This window comes from Petaurus breviceps, unplaced genomic scaffold (genome assembly GCF_028583685.1).
Source record: "Petaurus breviceps papuanus isolate PSGF00001 unplaced genomic scaffold, PetGlider_PUasm1.0 98, whole genome shotgun sequence".
NCBI lineage: Eukaryota > Metazoa > Chordata > Mammalia > Diprotodontia > Petauridae > Petaurus > Petaurus breviceps.
The window spans coordinates 35,664,547-35,689,742 of NW_027187460.1; the positions used below are offsets into that span (position 1 = coordinate 35,664,547).

A 25,196-nucleotide genomic window follows, 5' to 3' on the forward strand; every position below is an offset into this window, starting at 1 on the left:
GAGAGAGAGAGAGAGAGAGAGAGAGAGAGAGAGAGAGAGAATGTTTACATGCATATTTATGCATTTTTCATTTTTTCCTTGGGAGAGTAAGACAGAGAAAGACTATGTATTTGAGAATATGGTTAGAAGAAAAGGGACTGAGAAGAGGGAAAAAGATTGACTTGCTCAGGTAATCAATCCTTAGGTGTACTCATAGGAAAGACCTGCCTATTAGAGAATCTGACACAGCTAATATTGGTTATGTCTAAGTAATTAACATTACCGTGTTTTCATTTAAACGTTTTAGATCTGAGCTCTTCTGCAGAATCTAAATACGACGCCTTCCTTGTAACTAACATGATTCCAATGTATCCTGCCTTCCAAAGTAAGTACATTTAGTTTAAGCAATTGTGAAAATAAAATTAAACATTTACTATTTTCCTTTTTAATCTACATATTTGATTTTGATGATATTGGCAATTTTTTAAATTTACATAGAGCTTTATAGATTTAAAAATTATTTGAAATTATCTCCTAATCTCAATCCTTGTAACAATCTAATAGAATAGATTGGAAGCCATAACAATTTTCATTTTACATATGAAGAAACTGAGACTTAGAACAGTGAAGGGCTTTACGTAATGTTATTTAATTAGTAAGTGACAGAGTAGGGATTGATCTCCTTTTTTAATAAAATGTTTTAATGTCTTCCTCTCCTCCTCTTCCTTGCACTCATTTTCATTGTGGGCTTTCCAAACCCTCCCTTGTTACAAAGAAGTGCAGTTAAAGCAAAACATACAGACACATTAACCACGTCAAACAGTATATGTTTCATTTTTCATGTGTAGTCCACTGCCTTTCTACCAAGAGGAAGTGTTTCTCCAGTCTTGTAGAAAGAAGATTGATTGGTCATTACATTGATCTGTAGTCTCATAGTGATGTTTTCCTTTACATAGTTAGAGTCATTGCATATGTTGTTCTCTTGGTTCTGCTTGAGACACTGCATCCATTCATACAGCTCTTTCCATGTTACTTTGTTTTTCTCATTTATTATTTCTTAGTATGCAGTAATGGTCTATGACAACTTATCAAGGCTTTCCCTAACTGAGCAAAGCACTCCCTTTGTTTCCTGGTTTTTCTTTGTTTTGCTTTGCATAAAATCCTGGTACAAATATTTTGGGACTTTTCACTGTATCAGTAACTGGTTTTAGATAGTGCTGGTATATGGTCAATAGTCATATTACTGGGTTAAAGGGTATGAAAAGTTTAGTCACTTTTTTTATAGAATTGTTTAAAATTCTCTTACACAGCAGCTGGATTCATTAACAACTCTTCCAACAGTATGTTAGTATGCCTATCTTTCCAATGATAGCTATTTCTGTCTTTTATCATATCTGCCCATTTGCCAAGTATGAGATTGGACTTCAGAATTGTTTTCATTTTCTTGTCTCTTATGTTTAGTGATTTGTTTCATTTTCATATGGTTAGTTTGGATTTTTCTTTTTATAACTGCTTGTTAATATATTTTGACCCCTTATCTATAAGAAGAGGCAGCATGGCATAACACGGATCTGGCCTCAGAGTGAGGAAGATGATGGATTCAAGTCCTGCTGCTGATATATGATAGCTATGTGACTTTGGCAAAGTCATTTAATCTCCTAGAGCTTCAAGCAACTCTCTAAGAGAGTTACAAATTTGCATTGGTAGAGGGAATTTCCTTACTGGGAGTTCCCTCTATCAATGGAATCTTGGTTCTGGATTCCCTACCCCTCTCCTAAACTCCTTACCCCCAAAAGGCTTCTCCTGTTCTGGGACCTCTTTCTATCATCATGCATATTTATCAATCTCTTTTGCATATATTAGGGAAATATACATATCTGTAATATATATATGTAGTACACACATGCACACAAATATATACACATACATATATAAATCTATGTATATTTAGTGCTTGTCTTTTTTCTGTTTGGAGTTATGGCCAAAAGTGATTATTCAGACTTCTGATAATCAGCGCTTTTGTGCTTGACCAGTCAAATGATAAATGATATCAACAACAAAATGTAATTCATCAAACATTTACTAAGAACCTCTTATGTGTTTTCCCCAGAATGTTGTCCAAAATACCACAGATTCATGAACTGTCCTCTGATTCACTGAAGGATGATTAATTTACTTTCAGTACAGTTTAGTGGCATGTATCTTATTGTTTACTGATAATTTAAAAATTGATGGTCTATATATGAAATGGTTCCATGTTTAAATAGAACACTCTGTTCCCTAACTGTGCCAAATTAATTTGTTAATTGATTCATTTAAAAATATCTTTTGAGTCCCGATGTCATGCAAGGCATTGCTTTCCTGTTCTGAGGTGAGCTCAGAAGTACTTAGGATGTGGCCTCATACTTCAGTGACCATACAATTTAATGACTAGGATCAAGGAAGTGAGCAAATCAACTTCTGCTTTCTATTATAGTTAAGTGCCCTGAGAGAGGCACAAACAAAGTCTTTATGGAGTTTGAATGAGGGACAATTTTACAGCCTATTTTGGAGCTTGGCAAAGACTTTGTAAGGGCAAGTAGTATTTGAGCTGGGCATTGGAAGATGGGGAGATTTTTAATAGGCAGTGATGCTGATGATGAAGACATTTCTAGCTGGAGGGAATGGTGTGAATAAAACCCTGGAAGCAGGGAAGCTCATTGTGTATTTCCAGAATAGTTTAGTTTGACTGGAACATAATTGTACATGAGGAGAGTCATATGAGAAATGTTTGGAAAGAGTGACACAAAATCACAACCCTAGAGCTGGAAAGGATGTTAGACCTCATTGCAGACTATTCCTTTACTTTTAGAGATGAGGAATGGAGGCCCATCTTGAGAGAGGTAAAGTGCCTTGCCCACCTTGGCACTAGAGGAATGGTACATAAAGTTCAGAGAGATTATGGCATGGTTACTTTATTGTTGAGCAAAAAGCATAGACTGAGTTGTAAATTTAGAGGCCATCCAGTCCCCCCTTTTCATTTTACAGAGGAGGATTAAATAACTTTCCCAAAGTCACCATCCAGATGATGTTTCAGAAATGGGATTTGAACCCAGGTCCCCTGATTCCTGAGCCTATGTCCTTTTATTCTAACTTCTTCTATCTCCTAAACAACTTAATCCAAAGGTAGAATCAATTGCCAAGAGTTTCGTATATAGAGATATCAAAATCTTTATATATACATATAAGACAAGTTTATAGATATATATACACACATAGTATATATAATATGCTTTTGTTACATATACATATGTACATGTACAAACATGTATGCATACATAATTAAATTTTTTAAAAACTGGATTCCTGGATCATTCTCAGTTCCACTTTGAGCATTCTAGGAGCCCATGTCAATATATTCTTTGCAAATGTTATTTTGGAATGTGGCTTCATTTAATTTTCTCAAATCAGGGTTTGCTAGAGGCCTTTGTTCTTTATCGACACGTTTTTGTCTAAGCAGTAATAAAGGAAACACACTGTACCATCCTGATGTTGGCATTGCAACAGGTCTCGGACAGAGGGCTCACTGTTCCTCCCCCAGCAGTGGGATGGTCTGTTCACATGCCACATTGCTGTGGTCTTTGGCCTTTTGAGTGTTCTCATTGTGTTGGTTTGTTTCCCTCCCCCTCTCAGTGCCTTCTGCTTAGATTAGCATTTGGTCTTCCTTTTCCCATCTTCTTTTTCTAGAATCTCTGAAATGTTAGAGAGTACATAGGAAATCTGACCTTAGGCTGATTTCCTCTGGTCCCCAGGGTGATGGTTATCTGGTTATCTGGTTATTGCTATTATAACTAAGAGGATATTTTCTCCTTGGTGCATTGCTGTGTCTATCCCATTTGAATTGAAACCCTTGAAAAAGAGCAGATGGAGAGTTCTGAACAGTGGTAAACTAGCTAATTAGGTTTTTCAAAGGACTATGAGTCTGAGACAATGCTCTTAAACCTATTTCCTCATTGAATAGGAAAGTATTAACTATAGTTATTTGCCTAAAACTTCAGAACCTATTGACTTCCCCCTCTTTTCTCTATACTGCTTTCTTTTTCTTCCCTTCTGTCTCTTTCTCTTTTTCCAGCTTCTCTCTTGACTGGAAAATTAGAGTACATTGTAGTCATTAAATAAAAGTTGCTCTCCTCATTCTTAATTTTAAAATCAGTGATTTTAACTTATATATATATCTGTCTCTCTCCTAAAACAGAAATTTAAAATGTTCCTCCCTCTTTACTTTTTGATGTTCCTTTGACAGGAAAAAAGCTGACCCATGAGCACTCAGTCTTGTGATAAATGTCATAAATTTTGATAAAGACATTGTCAGTAATCTTTGAGCCAAGTGAGGGGTGTGTAGGACCCTTTGATCAGGTGCCACCTAGATATTTATTGAATGGTCTTTGTTTTAAGACCACTAACATCACATTTAGAGCTGTGTCAAGTGTAGACACACTGATGCCATTAACCTCCATGCTTCCCACTGTTGCTGGTTAATGGCATCCCATTTGGGATAGCATCCTTGACAGAATGACCTTGGTGCTACATCAGGAGGATGGTGCAGGCCTGGAAGGTAGACGTTTGTGAGTGCATTAGGGCACTCAAAGAGCTGACAGTCTCTGCTGCCCACCTATCATCTGTACTTGAGACCCAAGTCTGTATCTGGGCTCTGCCACTTACTAATTATATGATCTTAGATCAAAGTCTTGTTAACTTTATAGGCCTCAGTTTCCTAAGGGAGTTGGACTAGATGGATCTCTATAGCCCCTCCAGAATAGGGGAATGGCCCAATCCTTGGGGAGAATTGGGGGTATAGGAGTGGAGTGAGGTTGAAAGGAATAGTCTTCTAAATGATCTCAGAGGCTTCCCCCGACCCCATTAACTTACTGTGTGGCTTAACTTCTCTATACCTCAATCTCCTCATCTATGGAGATACACTTTATTCTATCCACCTCATAAGATTGCTGGTTCAAATGCTATAAGGTGTAGGAAAGCCCTAAAATACTATGCCATTGAAAGGATTGTTTTTTATTACCATCCTTCTGGATAGTACATTGGTGGGGGGGAGGGGAAGGAACAAGCATTTATTGACTGTCTACCTAGGCAGTCAGTTAGTAAACATCATGGGCCTACTATATGCTACACTCTGTGCTAAATGCTTTACAAAAATGGTCTCATTTGATCCTCACAACCCTGGAAGGTAGAAGCTATATTGTCCCCTATTTTACAGTTGAGGAAACTGAGGCAAGTAGCGTTTAAGTGACTTACTCAGGTCACACAGCTAGTGGTCACATTTGAACTCTGGTCTTTCTGACTCCAGGTCTATTGACAGCACCATCTTATGTCAAGGTAATTGTTTGAAGCAACCCTGCCTCTGTCTGAAGCTTCATTGAGCACAGTGCTGAGTGTTGTTGGAAAGCAAGAATTCACTGGCTTGAGGGAAAGTCTCTCTTTTTTATTGTTTTATTTTTTTGCTTTTTGGAGGAGGAAGGCAGAGCAATTGGGGTTAAATGACTTGCCCAAGGTCATATGGCTAGTAAGTGTTTAGTATCTGAGGCTGGATTTGAACTCGGGTCCTCCTGACTCCAGGGCCAGTGCTCTATTCACTATGCCGCCTAGCTGCCCTGGAGAAAGTCTCTTCTTTATCTGTGTACAGTGGGGACAGACTTAGAGTGATACTGACATGAGTAAATTTATTCAACCCAAAGGCATGATTATACAAACTTTAAGTTGTATTGAATTGATTGATGACATCAGGCTCTACATGATTTTTTATTTTCATTCATTCTTTCTTTCTTTATTCAACAAAAGCCAAGTACCACAGAGAATAGAAAGGACACATGGTCCATGTTTACTGCAAAGCCTAGTAGCATTTAGTTAATATTTTCCTAAGGAGTTTCTCCATTATATTTATGTATTTCTATATGTAACTCTAACCCCAGTTTCTTTCAATAGAAGGTAAGGTCCTTGTGAAGGTAAGTCTTCTGCAGGAAATACTCTTAGAAATCTGCCTTAGACACTGAAAGGTTAAGGGACATATAACCAGTATGGATCAGAGGTAAGACTTGAACCCAGATCTTATTGAAGTCAGCTCGCTATCTACTTCTTTCATGTTATTGTTGTTCATTTGCTTTAGTCAAGTCTGACTCTTCATGACCCCATTTGGGGTTTTCTTAGCAGAAATACTAGAGTAGTTTACCATTTCATTCTTCAGTCATTTTACAAGTGAGGAACTGAGGCAAACAGGGTGAAGCAACTTGCCAAGGATTTGCCATAGCTAATAAGTATCTGAGGTTGGACTTGAACTCAGGTCTTCCTGATTCGAGGGTGAGTGCCAACTTCAGGGTCTGCTTTAGGGCTACCCAGGTGACCCCCATTTATTCCATGCTGCCTCTCATATTAAATAGGTAGCACAGTGGATAGAGTGTTGAAAATCAGGAAGACATGAGTTCAAATTCTGCCTTAGACATTGTGTGACCCTGGGCAAGTCATTTTATCTCAGTCTCAATTTCCTCATTTATAAAATGGGGATAATAATAGTACCCACCTCCCAGGGATCAAATAAGATAAGATTTGGGAAGAGCTTTGCAAACCTAAACATGCTATGTAAATGCTAAGTATTGTTGTTGTTGTAATAGACATTTAATAAACATTTGTTGGATTGGAAATGAGGATAGACTTGGAGTCAAAAGACATGGATTTGAATCAAGACTCTGTCCCTCACTAACTGTGTGATTTTAGCTATGTCACTTAACTGAATTTTTTATCTGCAAAATATCAATAAAATATTTTAAAATATTTTTTGTGAGAATGAGATAAGAAAATGTTTGATATTGCAAGCTCCTTGAGGGTTTTCCCCTTTGTATATGCACTACTTAATATGATGCATTTCACATAACTGATATTTGACAAATATATTTTGCTGAACTCATAGCTCTTTGTAAGTTATTATCTTTATCATCCCATGAATTCCTCCTTGATGAGATCAAAAAAGTCTCCTACTCCTAACTGATCCTATTTCTCTCATGAGCTCAGAGCTGAAATATTGTAGTTTATTTTTTTTCTTTTGTATAGAAGCATTGATACAGAAATAGGGATGTTGCTAAAATTTCAGGATCTCTTATTCTACCAAATCTAATTTAATTTAGCATGCATAAGTACTGGGAATACAAAGACCCCAAAAAAAGTAATCCATGACCTTAACGAGCTTATGTTCTATCAGGCAAAATAAAATACAGGCAGTTTTTCCTTCACATAAATTCCCATTACAAAAATTTGACTTTACCTAAAAAATTCCGAAAGAAATCTGCATTCCAAAAAACACCTACCTTAACTTTACTGTATAGTATTGTTCTCTCTCTTTCTCTCTTCTACTGCCTTTAGCTCAATGCTATATGACCTCCCACCTCCTCCCTGACCTAAAAAATACCCTCCCTCCATCCTAAAGAAGAATGAACAGGTAGAGAGACCCTCGTCTGTTGCTGTCAGATAAGGGGATTGGCTTGAGACCTCCACCATCTAGAAAGGAAAACCTTGCTCCACTCCACCCACCCACCTTTTGTCTGAGTGTCTGCTATCAGGTACCCATGACTGTCTCTACCCTGTGTTGCCCATTCTCTCCTGTCTGTGTCCATGTCTGGCCCCCAAATGAGTTCCTCATACTTGTTTTTTTCTCTCAATACCTAGCTCCCTCTGGTGCTTTGTGTTTCTCCTTCTGCTTTCACTTCTCTGTACCTGGTCCCCATTTGTTCTTGAACCATGTGCCAGCCTCCTCCCTTCATGGGAGCATGGCTCCCTTCCTACTTTCATCCATCCTTTCTTCCTCCTTTCTTCCCCTCCCAGTGCAAATTTGCATCATATGGAGGTCTGTAGAATGACCCCACTTATTCAAAGTGAAAACTTTCTATAGTACACAGACAAGGGAATGTAAAGTATATGTAACTTAGGGCTTTGTACCCGCGGCTTCCATGGGTCAGGTTCAATCTTGGCAGTCCCTCAAAAATCTATTTCTTTGGTTATTTTATGCCCCATCCCCAGATTCCTCTAAAATTCTCTATAACATGTAATTCATGTCTAGGTCTTCACATATGTGGGCAAAAAGGTTCTCAGATTCTGTACAAGCACTCAGATTCACCATGCATGTTGGATCCAGGACAATACTTTTACATTTCACCCAACAGAAAATGCATACAAAACAAAGGAGTTGTAGTAGTCTATAAACAAATGATTTAAGTCTCTTCCTCCAGTGAGTACCATTAGTCCTCTCTTCTCAAAGCTCCACCCTGTGGTTTGGACTTCTCTCAGAAGTAAATAAATAAGTTTCTGAAGGAGGTAAACCTTTTTCCATTGAACCTCCATCATCTAGATAGCACACAAGGAAAATGGAGGCTAAAGACCAGATTGTCTGCTCCCCCATAACATGACTCAGTGACTTGTTTCTCAACCTGAGGGGCCAAAAGAAATCAGAGAGTATGAACAACTGAGGTTGTATGTGTGGTGGGGGAGGAAATCAAGAAAAGTCTCATGTAGAAGTTACATGAGCTGTTATTGAAGAAAGGAATTCTAACATGTAGAGGGAGTGAATTCTAGATATGGTAAATTCTGAGCTTCTGAAGGAAGATATATTTGACTGAGAATGTTAAGTCACTGGTCTTTGGCACAGTGAAATGTATTCCCAAACATTCAGTTAAAGTAAAAGTATTTTACTCACTCGAGATTATGTCTTGGGACAGGAATCTGGAATTATTTCCAAAGGGTTTTGGTGAAAAGATATGCAACTGAAAGGAATGGAGTCAATGTCATCAGTGGACCCATTTTTGACTATGACTATGATGGCTTACATGATACACAAGACAAGATCAAACAGTAAGACTCAAATTTTCCTTTTTTAGAATTTTGTTAATTTCAATTTAGCATTAAATTTATTTTAATGCATGAATAGATTTTATTAACAAGTTTAATAATTGTAATTGACTAATTTTGACAATGACTTTAATTTACATTTAATTAACTAATTTGATTTACCTATACTTAATAATTCAAATTAATTACATTAACATTTAATTAAAAATTTTAAAATTAAACTTCTGTTTTTAAATTCCAAGAGGTCATTAAAAGTTATATCTCAAATATTTGGGTAATTAAAAGAGACTATGCTCTTGAAATCCTTCCATCTGGATCTCTCCTCATTAGTTCTCCAGTTTTTAATTTCCTTTAACTCAAATATTGATTCAACAAACATATAAAGACATGCCTGTTATTTATAATATAGAAGCCTAGGTACTAGGGAAGAAATCCAGATAAGACATAGTTTTGGTCTCAAGGAGTTTATGATCTAGTAGGAGAAATTGGACACGAACTGAAGTAAATTTGATACAAATTGAAATATAAGTACATAAGCAGTGTTATTAACAACATCTATATTAATTACAATTAGAATTAGGCAGGTTCCATGGAAAAGGCATCAGGTGAGTGGGTCTTTGAAGTATAGGTGGTACAATAAGACATGTAAAAAGGCAGAGATGGACATGAAAGGTGGTTTTGGTGTTAGAGAATAATATGAACAAAGGCACAGAGGATGATAATGTATCCGAGGGTGGGGAACTTGCAGCCACATATAGCCCTCTAGGTCCTCAAGCACAGCTCTTTGACTGAATCCAAACCTCAAATCCAAATACAGAACATTTTGTTCTATGAAGTTTAGATTCAGAGGGCCACATGTGGCCTCAAGGCCGCAGGTTCCCCATCCCTAATGTTCCATCATTATAAATGCTGTATAACAGCCTGGTCATATAAGGAGAGTTGGATAGCCTGAGTGTAGCCCAAATATCTATGAAATACTAAAGGCCCAGAGGAAAAAAAAAGACTTTCAGTGTTTGGCTAAGCCCTTCATGGAGGACTTAAGTTACAACAGAGACAAAAATTTTACAATATGAGAAAACAGGCTTGGGTTACACCTTGTGCTGGTAGAAGCATTGTCCACAGGTACGAGAGTGACTCATCTGAAATACAGGCTTGGCCCAGAGAGTAGCACTTGAGCAACAGGGCTGAATTTACACAGAGGAAGTTTCATATAAGACTGGATATAAGGAAAAAAAAAACGCTTACCTAACAGATGTATCTAAAAGTAACATGGAAAGCCTTGGGAGAGGTAGTAGGTTCTCACTCATTAAAAGTCTTAAGCAAAGAACTCGATGACCACCTGCCTATAAGTATAGCTTGGACTAGAGGTCCCTCCCAACTTGGAGATTCCACAGTTCTACTAATATTAGGTTTTGAGCTAAAATTAAGATGATGGGAGGGTGGTATTATGGAAAGAGTGCTGGATTTGGAGTCAGAGGACCTTGGTTACAAGCCCTCACATAGCCATTCACTGCCTGTGTGACCTTGGGTGAGTTATTCAACCTCTCTTGGCCTCAGATTCCTCATGTGTCAAATGAGGGGATCGGTTTAGTAGAGCTCTAAGGTCTCTCTCAGCTCCTGCTCTCGTGTTTACAGATTTGATTGATGACCAATCACTAATTTCCTCACAATGAGTAGTGAAAATGTGAAAAGCTGTTATTTTCTTCTTTTTTGTGTGTTTGTTGGTAACCTTTTTGTATCACTTAATTGTTTTTAAATAGTAAAACTGTGGAAATGGACATTTTTTTTTGGTGGGAGGAGGATGCAAGTGCAGCAGACATTGAGCCTGATCCCATTACTGATTGACACAAGAGCTTTGAACTGCTCTGTTTCTGACCTGGGTTGGTTTGACCCTCCCTAGGCAGCCTGTTCCCAGATGCTTACCATATTGGTTCCAGACTTGGTGTGGACATCCAGTCCACTTAGCCTGTTGAACTCAAACAATCCAACAACCAAAGCCTCTCTAGTAGCAAGAATTGTGTATGTGCACCACCATGCCTAGCAGAATAGTTTTGTAAAGATTTACACACCATGATAGTATACTAGCTACTTAGTAGCAAGCCAGGACATGCGAAGCAGGAAAAAAGAGAAAAAAATGATGGGGGAAGGCATAGTACCCAGGCTTTATGTACGTTACCAGAACCTTTTCACTCCAGGTCTAGGGCTCAGTCCCTTACATTATTTATAGCCCTGGACCAAAGTTAAGATAATAAGATAACTGGTAAGGAGCTGTTAATTTATATATGTATATACTAATAAGAAAACTATTTATACTTGAGACTTCAAACAATTATTTAATAAACATTTATTGAGAAGCTACTATATGCCAGGCACTGTGCTGAGCATTGGGGATACAAAAAGATGCGAAAGACAGTCTCTACCCTGAAGGAGCTTATAGCCAATCTAATGGGGGTGGGGGCAGGGAAAGCAACAACATGCAAACAAATATAAACAAAGCAAGTCAAAGGAAATATAGGTGATAAATAGGAAATAATTACAGGGGGAAGGCACCAGAATTAAGAAGATTTGGGAAAGCGTTCAAGTAAAAGATGAGACTTTGAATAGGACTTAAAGGAAGTCAGGAACTTTTATCATAGGATTCTCAGGTCATGGATCTAGAGCTGAAAAGGACTTCAGAAACTGTTTAATTGGGGTGGCTAGGTGGTGCAGTGAATAGAGCACCGACCTTGGAGTCAGGAGGACCTGAGTTCCAATCTGGTCGCAGACACTTGACACACTTACTAGCCATGTGATCTTGAGCAAGTCACTTAACCCCAATTGCCCTGCCCTTCCCCCTCCACAAAAGCAAAAAGAAAAAAAAACAACTTTATTTAATCTAATAGATTTATTGAATTTAATAGATGAGAAAACTCAGGCCTTTGGAGATTGAGACTTGTCTAATTCACACAGGTAGTCAGAGACTGAGGTAGGATTTGAACCCAGGTTCTCTGATTCCAGAGCTTGTGCTATTTCCATAGGAAACCACATGTTCTCCTTAAATTCTTAATATTTATTTCCTATTAGATTTGTTGTTGTTGTTGTTTTTGAGGGGCAGTTGGGCTTAAGTGACTTACCCAAGGTCACATGGCTAGTAAGTGTCAAGTGTCTGAGGTCAGATTTGAACTCAGGTCCTCCTGACTCCAGAGCCAGAGCTCTATTCACTGTGCCACCTAGCCACCCCACTTCCTATTAGATTTAGAGATGGAAGGGGCCATAGAGATAATATAGTCCAAGCTGGTCATTTTATGGATAAAGAACCTGAAACCCTGAAGGTAAAGTGATTTTCCCAAAGTCAATTAAGTAATTGGACTCAGAAATAATAAAGCCAGAAGCTAGTAATAAACTCAAGTCCTATGAGTTTAAATTGAATGTTCTCATCACTGCAGCACATTGTAGTTCAGATAAATTAGATCCAGCTTTGAGGACATTTGGATTATTGTAGGACTCTCAGAGAGAATACTGGAATCCATGTTTCACAGGGTCTGCCAATGCAGTGTGTTTGTCCATTTCTTTAGAAAGGAAGGGGATGAACATATGTCCTTTATACGTCAGTATAAATTTATATGTCAGTAAACATACAGGAGAACATAAGGGGAATCGTGCAAATGAGAAAGCTAACTAATAAAAACAGCTGCCTCACGGGGTTGTTGTGAAGATCAGGTGAACATATTTATCAAGTGCTTAGCACAGTGCCTACCCCATAGGAAGAGCTATATACATGCTTATTCCTTTCCCTTCCCTCCCTCAGTACCATGGATTTCAGTTGGCATCAGCCTTTTTAACATACAACCTATTTAACATACCTCATACCTCCCATCTTCCACTCTCCGGTTAATTTAATCGATCAAACATTTTTAAAGGATTTCCTGTGTGCAAGTCATGGGGGATATGAAGATAGTAACAAAGCTTGGCCCTCAAGGAAGGTAATACTACACTGAGGGGTTTTATATGAAAACAAGGAGTTATGGACAAGATAATCTGAGGAGAGACAGAGAGAATGAATGAGAGCTGGAGGGATCAGGGAAGATGTGGAACAGGTGGCTTCTGAGCTGAACCTTCAAAGCTGAGCAGGCTTCTAAGGGGTGGAGATGAGAAAAAGTGTCTTCTAATCATGGGGCACAGATTGGGCAAGTGTGCAGAGACAAGGAAATGGAATGGTGAGTTTGGAGAAAAGCTAGTTGTGGAGTTTGCCTGGAATGTAGAGTGTGGGGTGGGAGTGGGGGTTATGAGAAATAAGACTAGAAAAAGGTAGGTTGGTGCTAGCTGGCGGAGGGTCTTGAATCGGTGCATTAGACAAGTAATATTTATTAAACTCCTACAATGTACAGACATGGTGCAAAGAGCTGGAGATACAAAGAAAGGCAAATGACAGTCTTTGTTCTCAAGAAAATTAACATTCTCATAGGGGAGATCACATGCAAGTAACTACATGGAAATCAGTTATAAACAGGATAAATTAGAGATAGTCAACAGAGGCAAGGTATTAGTCGTAAGGGAAATTGGGCAAAACTTCTTGCAAAAGGTAGGATGTTAGCTGAGACTTGAATCTAAGAGTCAGAGATGAGGGGGTACAGAGATCCACATACGAGGGACAGCCAGGCTGAACTGTGTATATTTTAACCCCCTTGTCTGCAAATGAGAAATTATCTTACCATATGTGGGAGTTAATCTTAGTGTCTTGACTGTTGTTAAAGAAAGAAGATTATGTGTCATTTAAAAAAATTTTCCTCTATCAGGCACGTTGAAGGAAGCTCCATTCCAATCCCCACTCATTACTACAGCATCATTACGAGCTGCCTGGATTTCACTCAGCCTGCTGACAAGTGCGATGGCCCTCTCTCAGTCTTTTCTTTCGTCCTTCCTCACCGACCAGACAATGAGGAGAGCTGCAATGTGAGTACAGAGGGATGCTAGGGCAGTGGGTATGATGTTCGACCTACATAAACACCACCTTGTGACTTTGCATAAGGCGACCTGCCATCCAGGAAAGATTCTCCAGCTTTTATACCATTTTAATAGTTTTCAGATGAGTTTTTCCCAAGCTATCTCATTTAATCAACCCTGTGAATGTTATCTGCATTGTTCAGGAGAGGAAATGGAGTCCCCAAGAGGTTAAGAGACTGTCTTTCATTTATTCTGTGAAGATCTCATATGGACCACGTTATTTCTACTTTCTCTCTTCCATTAGATTGGAAGCTCTTTGAAGACTAGACCTGTTTTTGCCCTCCCTCCCCCTTTCTATCCTCAGCACGTGGCATGGTTCCTGGCCCATAGTAAACACTTAATACGTGGTTGTTGATTAACTGGCCTCAGTGTCACACATCTAACTGGTGCAAAGCTAGGACTTCAATCCAGATCTTTTGGCTCCCAGTCCAGTTTTTAGGGATTGCCTCTCAAGATGATAGTGATGATTTTTATGATGGTTATGAGTAGTGTTATTTCTATACCGCTTTGAAATTTGTGGATCATTTTATATACTTTATCTCATTTGATCTTTCATCACAATTCAATCTCTTAATTAATGGTTGCCATATCAACCCTTTGAGGTAGGTACTGTTATTATCCCCACTTTACAGATGAGGTAACTAAGGCTCAGAGAAATAAAGTGATGATGCCTAGGTTTATATAAATGTTGCCCAGTGCAAGGTCAAAACGTCAGTCTTCCTGACGCTGCCCACTGTGCCACAATGCCTCTGTAAGCATTAAGAAAGAATGACTGAATTATAGTAAATGTCCACAGCTGAAAAAGCTGCCAGCAAATTCTTGGATTCTGCTTCTGTTTGTACTCTTACTCCCCAAACTAATTATTCAAGAACTGTGTTTAAACAAACAAACAAACAAACTCCTCCCTTAATAAATGAAGATATATATTTGAGTTTCCCAAGTTTTGCATTGTACACCCAAGGATTGGGCTCAGTAAACACTTTCATGAGCTCATAGTTCTAATCAGGGTAGAATGTTGGTCTTCATTTGTAAGGCTTCCAACACCAGCTGAATTGCTAGTCTGAACCCAGAGCTTAGGGTTTGAGAACCCAAAGGAAAACCATTGAAATGAAGCTGACCTGTCATCTCAGCTCTCCTGAAGAGAAAATAAAAAGTGAAACCAGAAAAACAGCTTGAGAAAATGAATTGGATTTGTCCTGAACTGCCATGATCTCAGATGGCAGTCTTATGGGTCAGGAAATGCCTTTTTACCTTGTGGCTACCCATTCAGATGTTTGCATTTACACAAATTAAAACCAATGAAAATGAAAATCCAAGGACTGTATTGAAGCCCCCCACCCAAAGTCTATTCTAAGGGGTACCTGGGCTAGCTAAAGACACTTTCTTTTGTAAATGGTATTACTTCCCTGAGTACCAGATGTAACCTTCCTGGGAGAACTATTTTTAGATTTGTCCTTCCCCATGAACTTCAATACTCTAGGAGGAAGATAGGAGCAGGGGGAGAGGAGAGCCCTTAATTTCCCCAGACTGCAAAAGTATTCTACATATTTATGCTTTTTGGCCTGGAGCTGCCCAGGGCCAGTTTCCTGAATCAACACCCTCATGCTACATATTTAGCATTGGCACTGGTGAGCCCTCATTCCCAATCCAGGTCTGTGTGGGCTGAAGCTTTCCGAGAAATTCAAGTTCCCAGGCTTCAGTTCAGAGTTCAATAAAGCCACTGAGGGGGAAAAAGTGTGAGCATTTGAAGTCTGAAGGCATGTGACATGTAGGACTTCATCTCTTTTGAGCTACTGGCCAACTTTTAAGAAGCTGTTGTGGGTTTTCTTCTATAATAATGTAGGAACCTCACAGTACTCCTCTTTCCCACTATGAGAGAGAGAGAGAGAGAGACAGAGAGAGAGAGAGAGACAGAGAGAGAGAGAGAGAGACAGAGAGAGAGAGAGACAGAGAGAGAGAGAGAGACAGAGAGAGAGAGACAGAGAGACAGAGAGAGACAAAGAGAGAGAGAGAATGTAGTTGTTTTTACAAAAAGGCCATTGTCTCTCTGGTATTATTTCTTTTTTCTAATTAGTCATGATGTTGATTGTGCGTTTTGGGACATCTGAATCCCTTCTGACAGTAAAACTTGTGCCAAACCTCAGTAATCATGAAGCAGCTGGGACAGAAGAGGATTCATGTCTTTCCTTGACTGTTTCTGACCAAACCTACTCCAGCAGTGAATTAGGGGCCAAGTTCTCCAGAAGCCTCTGAGAATCTGCTTTAAATGGGAGCCATACAAATGAGCACAGTCCTCCAAGTTGAGGTCAAGGAAGAAGCAGATGAAGAGTGGTGGTGCAAAGAAAATTCACCTTGCCTGCCAGCAAAGATGAATTATTAATAATAAATTGTGAATTAAATAATTAAATCTAAACAGGGGCCAATTAAACACTTATTCCCATTGAGAAGTTTCCTTAGGAACCAACTTCCTGGTTCTTCCTGCCTTTAGATATTTGCACTCCTTGGTCCTGGGGAAACAGTCCATCAATAAGCATTTATTTATTTATTTATTTTTAGCAATCGGGGTTAAGTAACTTGCTCAAGGTTACACAGCCAGTTATTTCTGGGTGTGGTGCTGAGTGTCCGAGCCCGGGATTTGATCTCCAGGTCGTCCCAACACTGGAGCCGGTGCTCTTACTCGCTGAGCCACCTGGCTGCCCCTAAGCAAATGGGGTTAAGTAACTTGCTCAAAGGTTACACGGCCAGGTGTTTCTGGGTGTGGTGCTGAGTGTCCGAGCCCAGGATTTGATCTCCAGGTCGTCCCAACACTGGAGCCGGTGCTCTTACTCGCTGTGCAACCTGGCCGCCCCCATCAATAAGCATTTATTAAACACCTACTATTTGCCAGGTACTGTACTAAGCTCTAAGTATGCAAAGAAGAGCAACAAATAGTTCTTACCCTCAAGGAGCTCACAGTCCGATGGGAGAGACAACAGGTAGACAACCATGTGTACACAAGCTGTATATAAGATAAAGAGGAAATAATCAACAGAAGAATAATGAGAATAACGATGATGATGATGAAATGCATTTTACGCACTGGCCTTAAAATTAGGAAGAGCAGGGCTCTAGTCCTATCTCTGATACACACTGGCTGAGTGCCCAAGGCCACAAAGACTAGATATCATAGAGCAGTTGCCAAATGTTCTGTATCAGTAAGGTGGGGGCAGGGTGAGGAGATGGAGTGTGGTCCTCTCTGGCAGTTCCCAACACTATTGTGTTAGCAGATCTTTCCAAAAGTAATAGTAATAAATAGCTACAATGATAGGTCATTTAGTCAGCCAACAAGCATTTATTAAGCCCGAGGTCCTGAATCAAGTGCTCAGGATACAAAAAATGGAAAAAACAGATTCTGTCCTCAAGGAATTCACTTTCTTAATGGGAGACAACAGATTAATAATTAACCATTATCATTTTGATGTTTCCAAAGAATATAATGAATAGAACACTAGATTGGTCAAAAGCCAGAAGACATAGATTGTAGTCCAAGCTTTTGATACTTCTTACATGTGTGATTGATGACAAGTCTCTTAACCTTTTTCTACCATATTTCTCCATCTGTAAAATGGGTCAATTATTACATGTCCTTATTCCCTCATGGGATTATTAGGAGGAATGGGCTTTGTCAATCTGCGAGTGCTAGTGTGAGTATGATTGCTATATTTGATGATGGACTGGAAAAGCAATTTAACCCCAGTGTTCAACCTCACCACTGGAGAGCTTTAGGTGAGTTGTGAACATCTCAAGTCTTAGAGGACTTACTGTAATTAATCCAGAAATCCAGTCCCTATCACTTCTTGATACTTTTATGATTTTCAATTAAGCAATAATTCAGAAACAGCAGTCCCTTTCTTCCTTTACGGAAAATTGTGTGCATGTGAATGTGTGTGTGTGTATGTGTGTGTTTGTGTATGTGTGTATGAAGGCAATGGGCAATAAGAGAGATCTATGAAACATATACTCTCTAATTTGTTGTAAGACATGAACATGTCACAAGGCAAATAGCCACAAGAAACATACTATGTTTACACTAAATGTAAACAGTGTTTAGTGTATTCTTTTTTTCCTTTTTTTTTTTTGCTTTTTGGAGGGCAGTCGGGGTTAAGTGACTTGCCCAAGGTCACATGGCTAGAAAGTGTTAATTGTCTGAGGCCGGATTTCAACTCAGGTCCTCCTGACTCTGGGGCCGGTGCTCTAGCTCTATTCACTGCGTCACCTAGTCGTCCGTTTAGTGTATTCTTCAGATAAAATTGGCAACAAGGTTAGTTTGAATCATATCTTGTGATACCAATGAGAGCTATTGTGTTTCAGGGTCCTCCTCCAGCTCATGCCCACTAGTCTTGGATGTCTCCTGAGTGTCTGTCCTTGGCCATCTTCTTTCCTTCCATTTCTTACTTGGTGATTTTATCAGCTTTCATGGGTTCAGTTATCATCTCTATGAAGATGATTCTCAGCCCTAGCCTCTCTCCTGAATTTTGCATGACCAACTGCCCTTGTAAGACTAGAGCTGGATGTCTCATAGACATCTCAAATTCTACATTTCTGAAACACAACCCACCATTTTTTCTTCTTGCCAGTTGTCAAGGGCACCACCATCTCTGCCATCATCCTCTTGGTCATCCAGACTCACAGACTCAGTTTCTTCATTAACTTCTCACTTGTGCTCATTCCACATTGCCAACTCATGTTTCTGTCTTTGTAAGATCTCTTATGTATGTCCCCTTCTCTCTGCTCATGCAGTCATACCCCTGGTGCAGGCCCTTAATACCTCACACCTGAGCTATTACAATTGCCTTCTGGTTAATCTCCCTGACTCTAGTCTCTACATACTCCAATCCATCTCTCAACCACAGGTCTGACCATGCCTCCTCCCTTACTTGATAAACTCCAGTGGGGGCAGCTGGGTGGTGCAGGGACTAGAGTACCAGCCCTGGAGTCAGAAGGACCTGAGTTCAAATCTGACCTCAGACACTTGACACTTACTAGTTGTGTGACCTTGTGCAAGTCACTTAACTCTAATTACCTTGCCTTCTCCCCTCCAAAAAACCCCACCAAAAAACAAAAAAGTCCAGTGGTTCCCTATTGCCTCCAGAATTATATATAAAGTCCTCTGTTTGACATTTAAAGCTCTTTGTAAGCTGACTCTTTCCTACATTTTAGTCTTCTCCTTGCTTACTAATGTCTGATTCTGTCTTTGTGACCCTGTATGGGGAAAAGATATTGGAGTGGTTTGCCATTTCCTTCTCCAGTGAATTAAGGCAAACAGAGGTTAAGTGACTTGCCCAGGGTCACACAGGTATTAAGAGTCTGAAGCCAGATTTGAACTCAGGGTCTTGCAGACGCCAGAACCAGCATTCTATCCACTGAGCCATCTAGCTCCCTCTCAATTCTTCTGCCCCTTATTTCCTCTGTGATCTAACAGTATGTACCTTATTGCTATTCCTTGTACGTGTGACACTCCATCTCATGATTTTATGCCTTTTCTTTGGCAGCTCCCAATGCCTAGAATGTTCCTCATCCTCCCCTCTGCTTCCTAGCTTTCCTGACTTTCTTAAAGACTTAGCTCCAATCCCATCTTCTGCAGGAGGCCTTTCCTAGTCCTGCTCTCCCTTCCCAACTACCCTCCTCCCCCCATGAATGATTTTACTTCCCTCTGAGATTAATTTCCATTTATTCTATATTTTTAGTATGTTGTCTCTCCTTGAATATGAACGTGAGCTCCTTGAGAGCTAGGAACCATGTTTTTGTGTGTGTTTTCCCCCCTTCTTTGCATCTCCAGAGTTTAACACGATGTATGACACACAGTAAAGGCTTAATAAATGCCTGTTGATTGGCTGCTTAGGAATTAGGCGTAAATAGTAATTAGTTCATGAAATCAAGTCTCAAGCCTTAAACGAGCACTGTCAGACACAAGACAGTACTAAATTTGAAAGGGTTGACTACCTTCTGTTACCATCATACTATCTGCCCTTCATCAATGGAACTGTCCCTTTCTTTTTATTTTTCCCCTTTGCTCTAAACATAGATTTAGAAGTCCTTTTCTTTGTTACCCTCAAGAATTTTTATAAAGCTTACCTAATTCTAAATTTTAATCTTACCAGAACTTTTCTGTATTTGTGGTTTTTTGTTCTTCCTACCATTAAAAAAATAGCCTTTTAAAATTGGAACTCACGTTGGTTTCTATTGATGAGGCAGTTAGGTGATGATAAACCACTGGACCCTGAGTCAGGAAGACTTAAATTTCAGTCTGGTTTAAGATACTTACTAACTGCATGACCTTAGGCAAGTCCGTTAACCTCTATTTGCCTCAATTTTTTCAACTGTAAAATGGGAATAAAAATAGCACCTAATTTTTAGGGATATTATAAAGATTACATGAGATAATAATGTAAAGTGCTTAGCACTATGCTTGACACATAGTAGGTGCTATAGAAATACTAGCTATGATGATGATGATGTCCATGTCTCTTCACTTTTCCCCTAGTTATTCATGATCATATTGTCAGGACTTTGTTTTGAGAGCTATAATTCTTCTTGAGTCATAATCACTCAAGCCATGGGTAGGAAAGGCAGGTGGGAATATCCCTATGTTGTGGAATCCTAGAAAAGTTAGATGACTTGCCAGTGGTCATATAGTTAATGAGCAACAGAATCAAAACTTGAAACTGAATAATCTTCCTTAGGATCCAGTTATTTCACCTCAGACACACTACCTCTTGTCATATGTAATACTTTTGGGGTCTTTGAGCCACACATTATTGACCTTAGAAGTTTGGTCCTAGATTTTTGCTGTAAAAATTTTTTCTTTGTAATCAAACATTTTCTTGTCCCAAGGGAAATGTTCCTCATCTATTTCTTCCACTTCAACCCCAACATTGGCATTTAGCACTCAGCTTTGAGAAATCAAACCCTTAGTCATAGACAGTTTAATGTCAACCAGTAGAATGCCTTGCAGATCTGTGATTTCCCTGTGCTGTTTAACAGTTTTATCAATGTTCAGGATAAAGGTAGAAATAATATACATCCAACTTGTAAATGAAAACTGAAAGGTACAGCAAATACACTGGATGATAAAGTCAGGATTTAAAAGACCTTGACAATCTACACTATTGGGGGCATATCTGGTAAAATTTAATAGTGACAGATGCAAAATCTTACACTTCTGTTAAAAAAATCATCCATACAAGTATGAGATGGGGGGGCAGTGCTGTAATTATGCATCAGTTCTTCTGAAAAAGAACAAGGGATTAAAGTATGGTATGGCAACATAGGCTCTCAGGCTCTATTGAGAGACATAACAGTATTAAGACTAGGGAAATGATGGATCTGTCATATACTTCTTGACACATCTAGAGTACTCCATTCAGTTCTGGGTAAAGTATTTTAGCAGGGACATTGTTAAGCTATCAAGTGTCCGGAGGACCATAACTATGATGGTGAAGGGCCTTAAGATCATGCCCTGTTAGACTAGGTCTAAGGGTTGGGAGATGTTTAGCCTAGATCAGAGAAGGTAGGAAGGGACATCATAAATACTTGAATGACTCTCATGAGGAGATTAGACTTTTTCTGCTTGAATGCAGAAATTAAATTTGGAGCAATGGGTAGAAGCATTAGAGAATCAGATCTATATATGGGAAACACTTTGTAACAATAATTAGTCTATGAACAAAGTGGAATTTGCTGCCTTGAGATGCAATGGATTTTCCCTCATCAAAGGTCTTCATGCAAGGGCCAAGTTATTATTTCTTGGGTATATTGGAGAAAGGGTGTTTGTTCAAATATATATATATATACATATATATAATAAAACATACATATACACATCTACATGTATATGTGCATATATGCATGTATGTATTTATATATGTATATGTATATGTGTGTGTGCATATATATATACATGATTAGATTGCTTCTGATGTCCTAACACATATGGCTTTTTCTGTCTCTTCCTACTCAGCGCTTCTTGGTATGAACTCATGCATATGTTAGTTCATGTTTAGGTTCTTATCAAAAAGATGATGATGGATCAATCATTCTGAAAGACATAGAATACACACTTGTATTTTCATGTATTGGTCAAGTGCCCTTCTTACTTCTCTTTGTGAAATAGAAGAACTTTTCAGATTATTTATGTATGTGCTGAACTGTTCTGATCTGATGGTCCGGGAAGGGAAAAAATGTGGAATTCTTTACAGGCATTTGGGTTTTCTAATTTTGATTTATGTCCTGAGCAATCATTAATTTGAATAGCCTCACACACCACATGTCTCATTTATTTGGTACAACTAATTGCTGTTGAAAATGTTTACAGTTGAGGGTAGGTATTTGTGGGGCCTTTCTGACAGGACTGTGGTAGAAAGAGGGAGGTGTGTGTGTGTGTGTGTGTGTGTGTGTGTGTGTGTGTGTGTGTGTGTGTGTGTGTGTTACAAGAGAGATGGAGTTCATTGGCTGTGAGCCTACAAGTGTGTAGAGGTCATTTGTGGAGGACCATCAAGAAGCATTTCCTTTGGAAAATTCTGAATTCAGAATGTGGTTCAAGCAAAGTTGCATTTCTCTTGTAGAGCTCAGAAGAGGAATCCCGATGGGTTGAAGATCTCTTGAAGATGCATACTGCCCGGGTGAGAGACATTGAGCAGCTCACCAGTCTGGACTTCTTCCGAAAGACCAGCCGGAGCTACCCCGAAATCTTGTCCCTAAAGACATACCTGCATACATTTGAAAGCGAGATTTAACTTTCTTGATCTTTCTCAGTGTAGCCCTTTATCAACTGGTGTATATTTTTATATTGTTTTGTATTTATTAATTTGAAACCAGGACATTAAAAAAAGTTAGTTATTTTGATCCTGTACCAAATCTGACATATTAAGCTGAAGTGTTGCCACTGTTTTTCTCTAATGCTTAATTTAGATAGGCTTACATTTTGAATAGAGCTTGTGATACTGCAGTTTGAGTTTTTAGTGGAAGCTTCTGAGTGGTCCTGCAGGATTGATATTTGCATTGAGGAAATATTAATTTTCTAGTGCACAGTTGCCACATTTATAGTTCTGTACTGTATCGAAATACTGAACTTGTAAAGTTACATTCATTTACTGTTAACTATGACAGATATATTTAAGCCTTATAGACCAATCTTAAATATAATAAATCACACATTCAGTTTTTTATGTTTTACATGACTTTGATTTCACTCTTGAGTTATAAGTTAGAGGGTGCTTTAAATGGTCATATATGTGCAGAACTCACTTCTAATTCTTGGGTCTTGTCCTTATTGGGTTTAATTCACATGATCACTTGGATGTGTCTTCCATCCAAACACAATTATCTGCCCGGGATAATTTAAATATAAACCTTCCAGAAAGCAATATACTGAACTAGAAGTTCTCTAGACATAAAACAAAACTCCAGGACCTCACTACTGTTAGTGAACCAGACACCTGAGCTCAATTATGTAGCAAAACAAAACAAAACAAAACGAAACAAAAAAACAAAAAAACAGAAAGACTTAGAACCCGATGGGGCTGATTGAAAGGCCTAGGTTCATATTTTTTTTGCCATTTGGAGCTTACTTACAAAACATATGAGCTTATGATTATCCTCTTGTTAGAGAAAAAGATACTCTAACAATAGGTGGCAATAGGGGATGGAGGTGGGGTTTGGGATCCTAGCACTGTACTAGGAAAAATCACTTCTTCCTCCATGTTGCCCCCAGAATTGCCCTGCCCCTGAATCTTCACACTATAAACCAATGAACATAAAGAAATACACATCTGGACCAACCATAGAATTTTATGAGATGCGAAATTAAGTTAGTAAATATGCCTTGTAACAGAGTGAATGGATTATCTCAGATATAAGCAGAAGTTATACTTGACTGAAATAGACAAAGGGGAGGAACATAAAGACCACAATTACCCCCACATTCTCTATAGTATATCTCCTTTTTTAATCTAGTGGGTGAGCCCAATAAAAAGGAATCTTACACATTTTAACTCTTAATTTTCCCTGTTGACTTCAAGTTACAAAATAGTTGTAGGCTGCTTGAGAAAGGCTTCCTCTTTCTTCAATCAGATTTTTTCCTTCCTTTTTTGAAGATTCCATCCCATCCCCAAATCCTTTTCTTGGGAGATGAGCAAGAATTCAAAATTTTAGTGATCTATATGGGTCCAAAGCACTCCTCCTTGGAGAGAAAGCATTACATTTCCTCCCAGGGTTTGAAATTTTGCAGTCTCTTACAAAATCAGCTAAGTAGACTTGGCATTCATAACTTTACAACATAAGATCGAATACACAAAGCTATATAACAGAACTAAAGTTATTAAGCCAGAATCCCAGAAAAATCACCTTAGGGTACCAAGCATAGCAAATAAACAGCAACAACACACACAGTAGACATACCACCATACAAGTCATCATTTGATAAGTTATTTCTGTGACTATATACTTAATTACATGCAGCATATATTACATGCAGAATTCACAGTAGTACATGCATATCCAAAAAAAGCAAGTAAGCATAAGAGTAATAATAATAAGCCCACTGAATAACAAAATGGGGTAAATGACAAAACTATGAGTGCATACTTAGTAGTGAACCAAGCAAGGTTAACAAACAAAGCTACAAAACAAGAATTGTAACAATACAAAGCAATAAGTATTACGTTTAGTAAAACAGACATATTCTTGAGATATTTATGCATCTATATCTATATATATATACAATCACATTCAAGACACATTACACAAATAAACATCAGAATTATCATTAATCCACATGAACAAACATTTCCCATTTCATCGAGGACATCCTATGTTAGTCTGGTCACTGACTGAATAGTCCTAACCCTTCAGTGACCTGTATGCCTATCTTCCTCTATGTTTATACATATGAATGGTATAAGATGATCATATTCATCATCAGTCTTGTTTACCTAAATATCATTTTAGGCTCAGGTTTCCTAGCAGTTTTATTATGTTTTGAGGAATGTACCTGTAACCTAAGAGTCTCTATGGCTGTTGTGCTAGGCAGAAGAAGATTTAGTCTTTTCCTATCATTTGAATTTATCAGGTTATAGTACATTTCTTAAGTTGAAATGCCTACTTTGAACCATTGTCTGGATTGGACAGATCAATCACTGGCGAGCAGTCTATTTTGCTTATAATTCACTATGTTCAGTGTCTCCCAGTCTCAACCTGCTTTTTACCAATGGGCCATAAATAGGTGCTTGTGATGAAGTGTCCTTATGGTATCTTTGCAGGTCTGAGAGGCTATTTTGTAAATAGTCAAGTTGCTCAGTCTTTCCACAGTGAGA

General features: G+C 38.7%; 1 protein-coding gene across 5 annotated transcripts in view; it reads left to right on the forward strand.

The window, feature by feature from the left end:
• ENPP2 (ectonucleotide pyrophosphatase/phosphodiesterase 2) overlaps window positions 1–23,058 on the forward strand; it is a 200,513-nt gene extending 177,455 nt beyond the window's left edge. For all 5 annotated transcript variants that reach the window (XM_069081248.1, XM_069081247.1, XM_069081249.1 and 2 more), the window contains 4 exons: window positions 287–364; window positions 8,733–8,865; window positions 13,638–13,794; window positions 22,449–23,058. In XM_069081248.1, the coding sequence (XP_068937349.1) occupies window positions 287–364; window positions 8,733–8,865; window positions 13,638–13,794; window positions 22,449–22,619 (539 nt within the window). In that variant the 3' untranslated portion in view covers window positions 22,620–23,058. The remainder of the gene's footprint in view (window positions 1–286; window positions 365–8,732; window positions 8,866–13,637; window positions 13,795–22,448) is intronic.
• The last annotated feature ends 2,138 nt before the right edge of the window (window positions 23,059–25,196 follow it).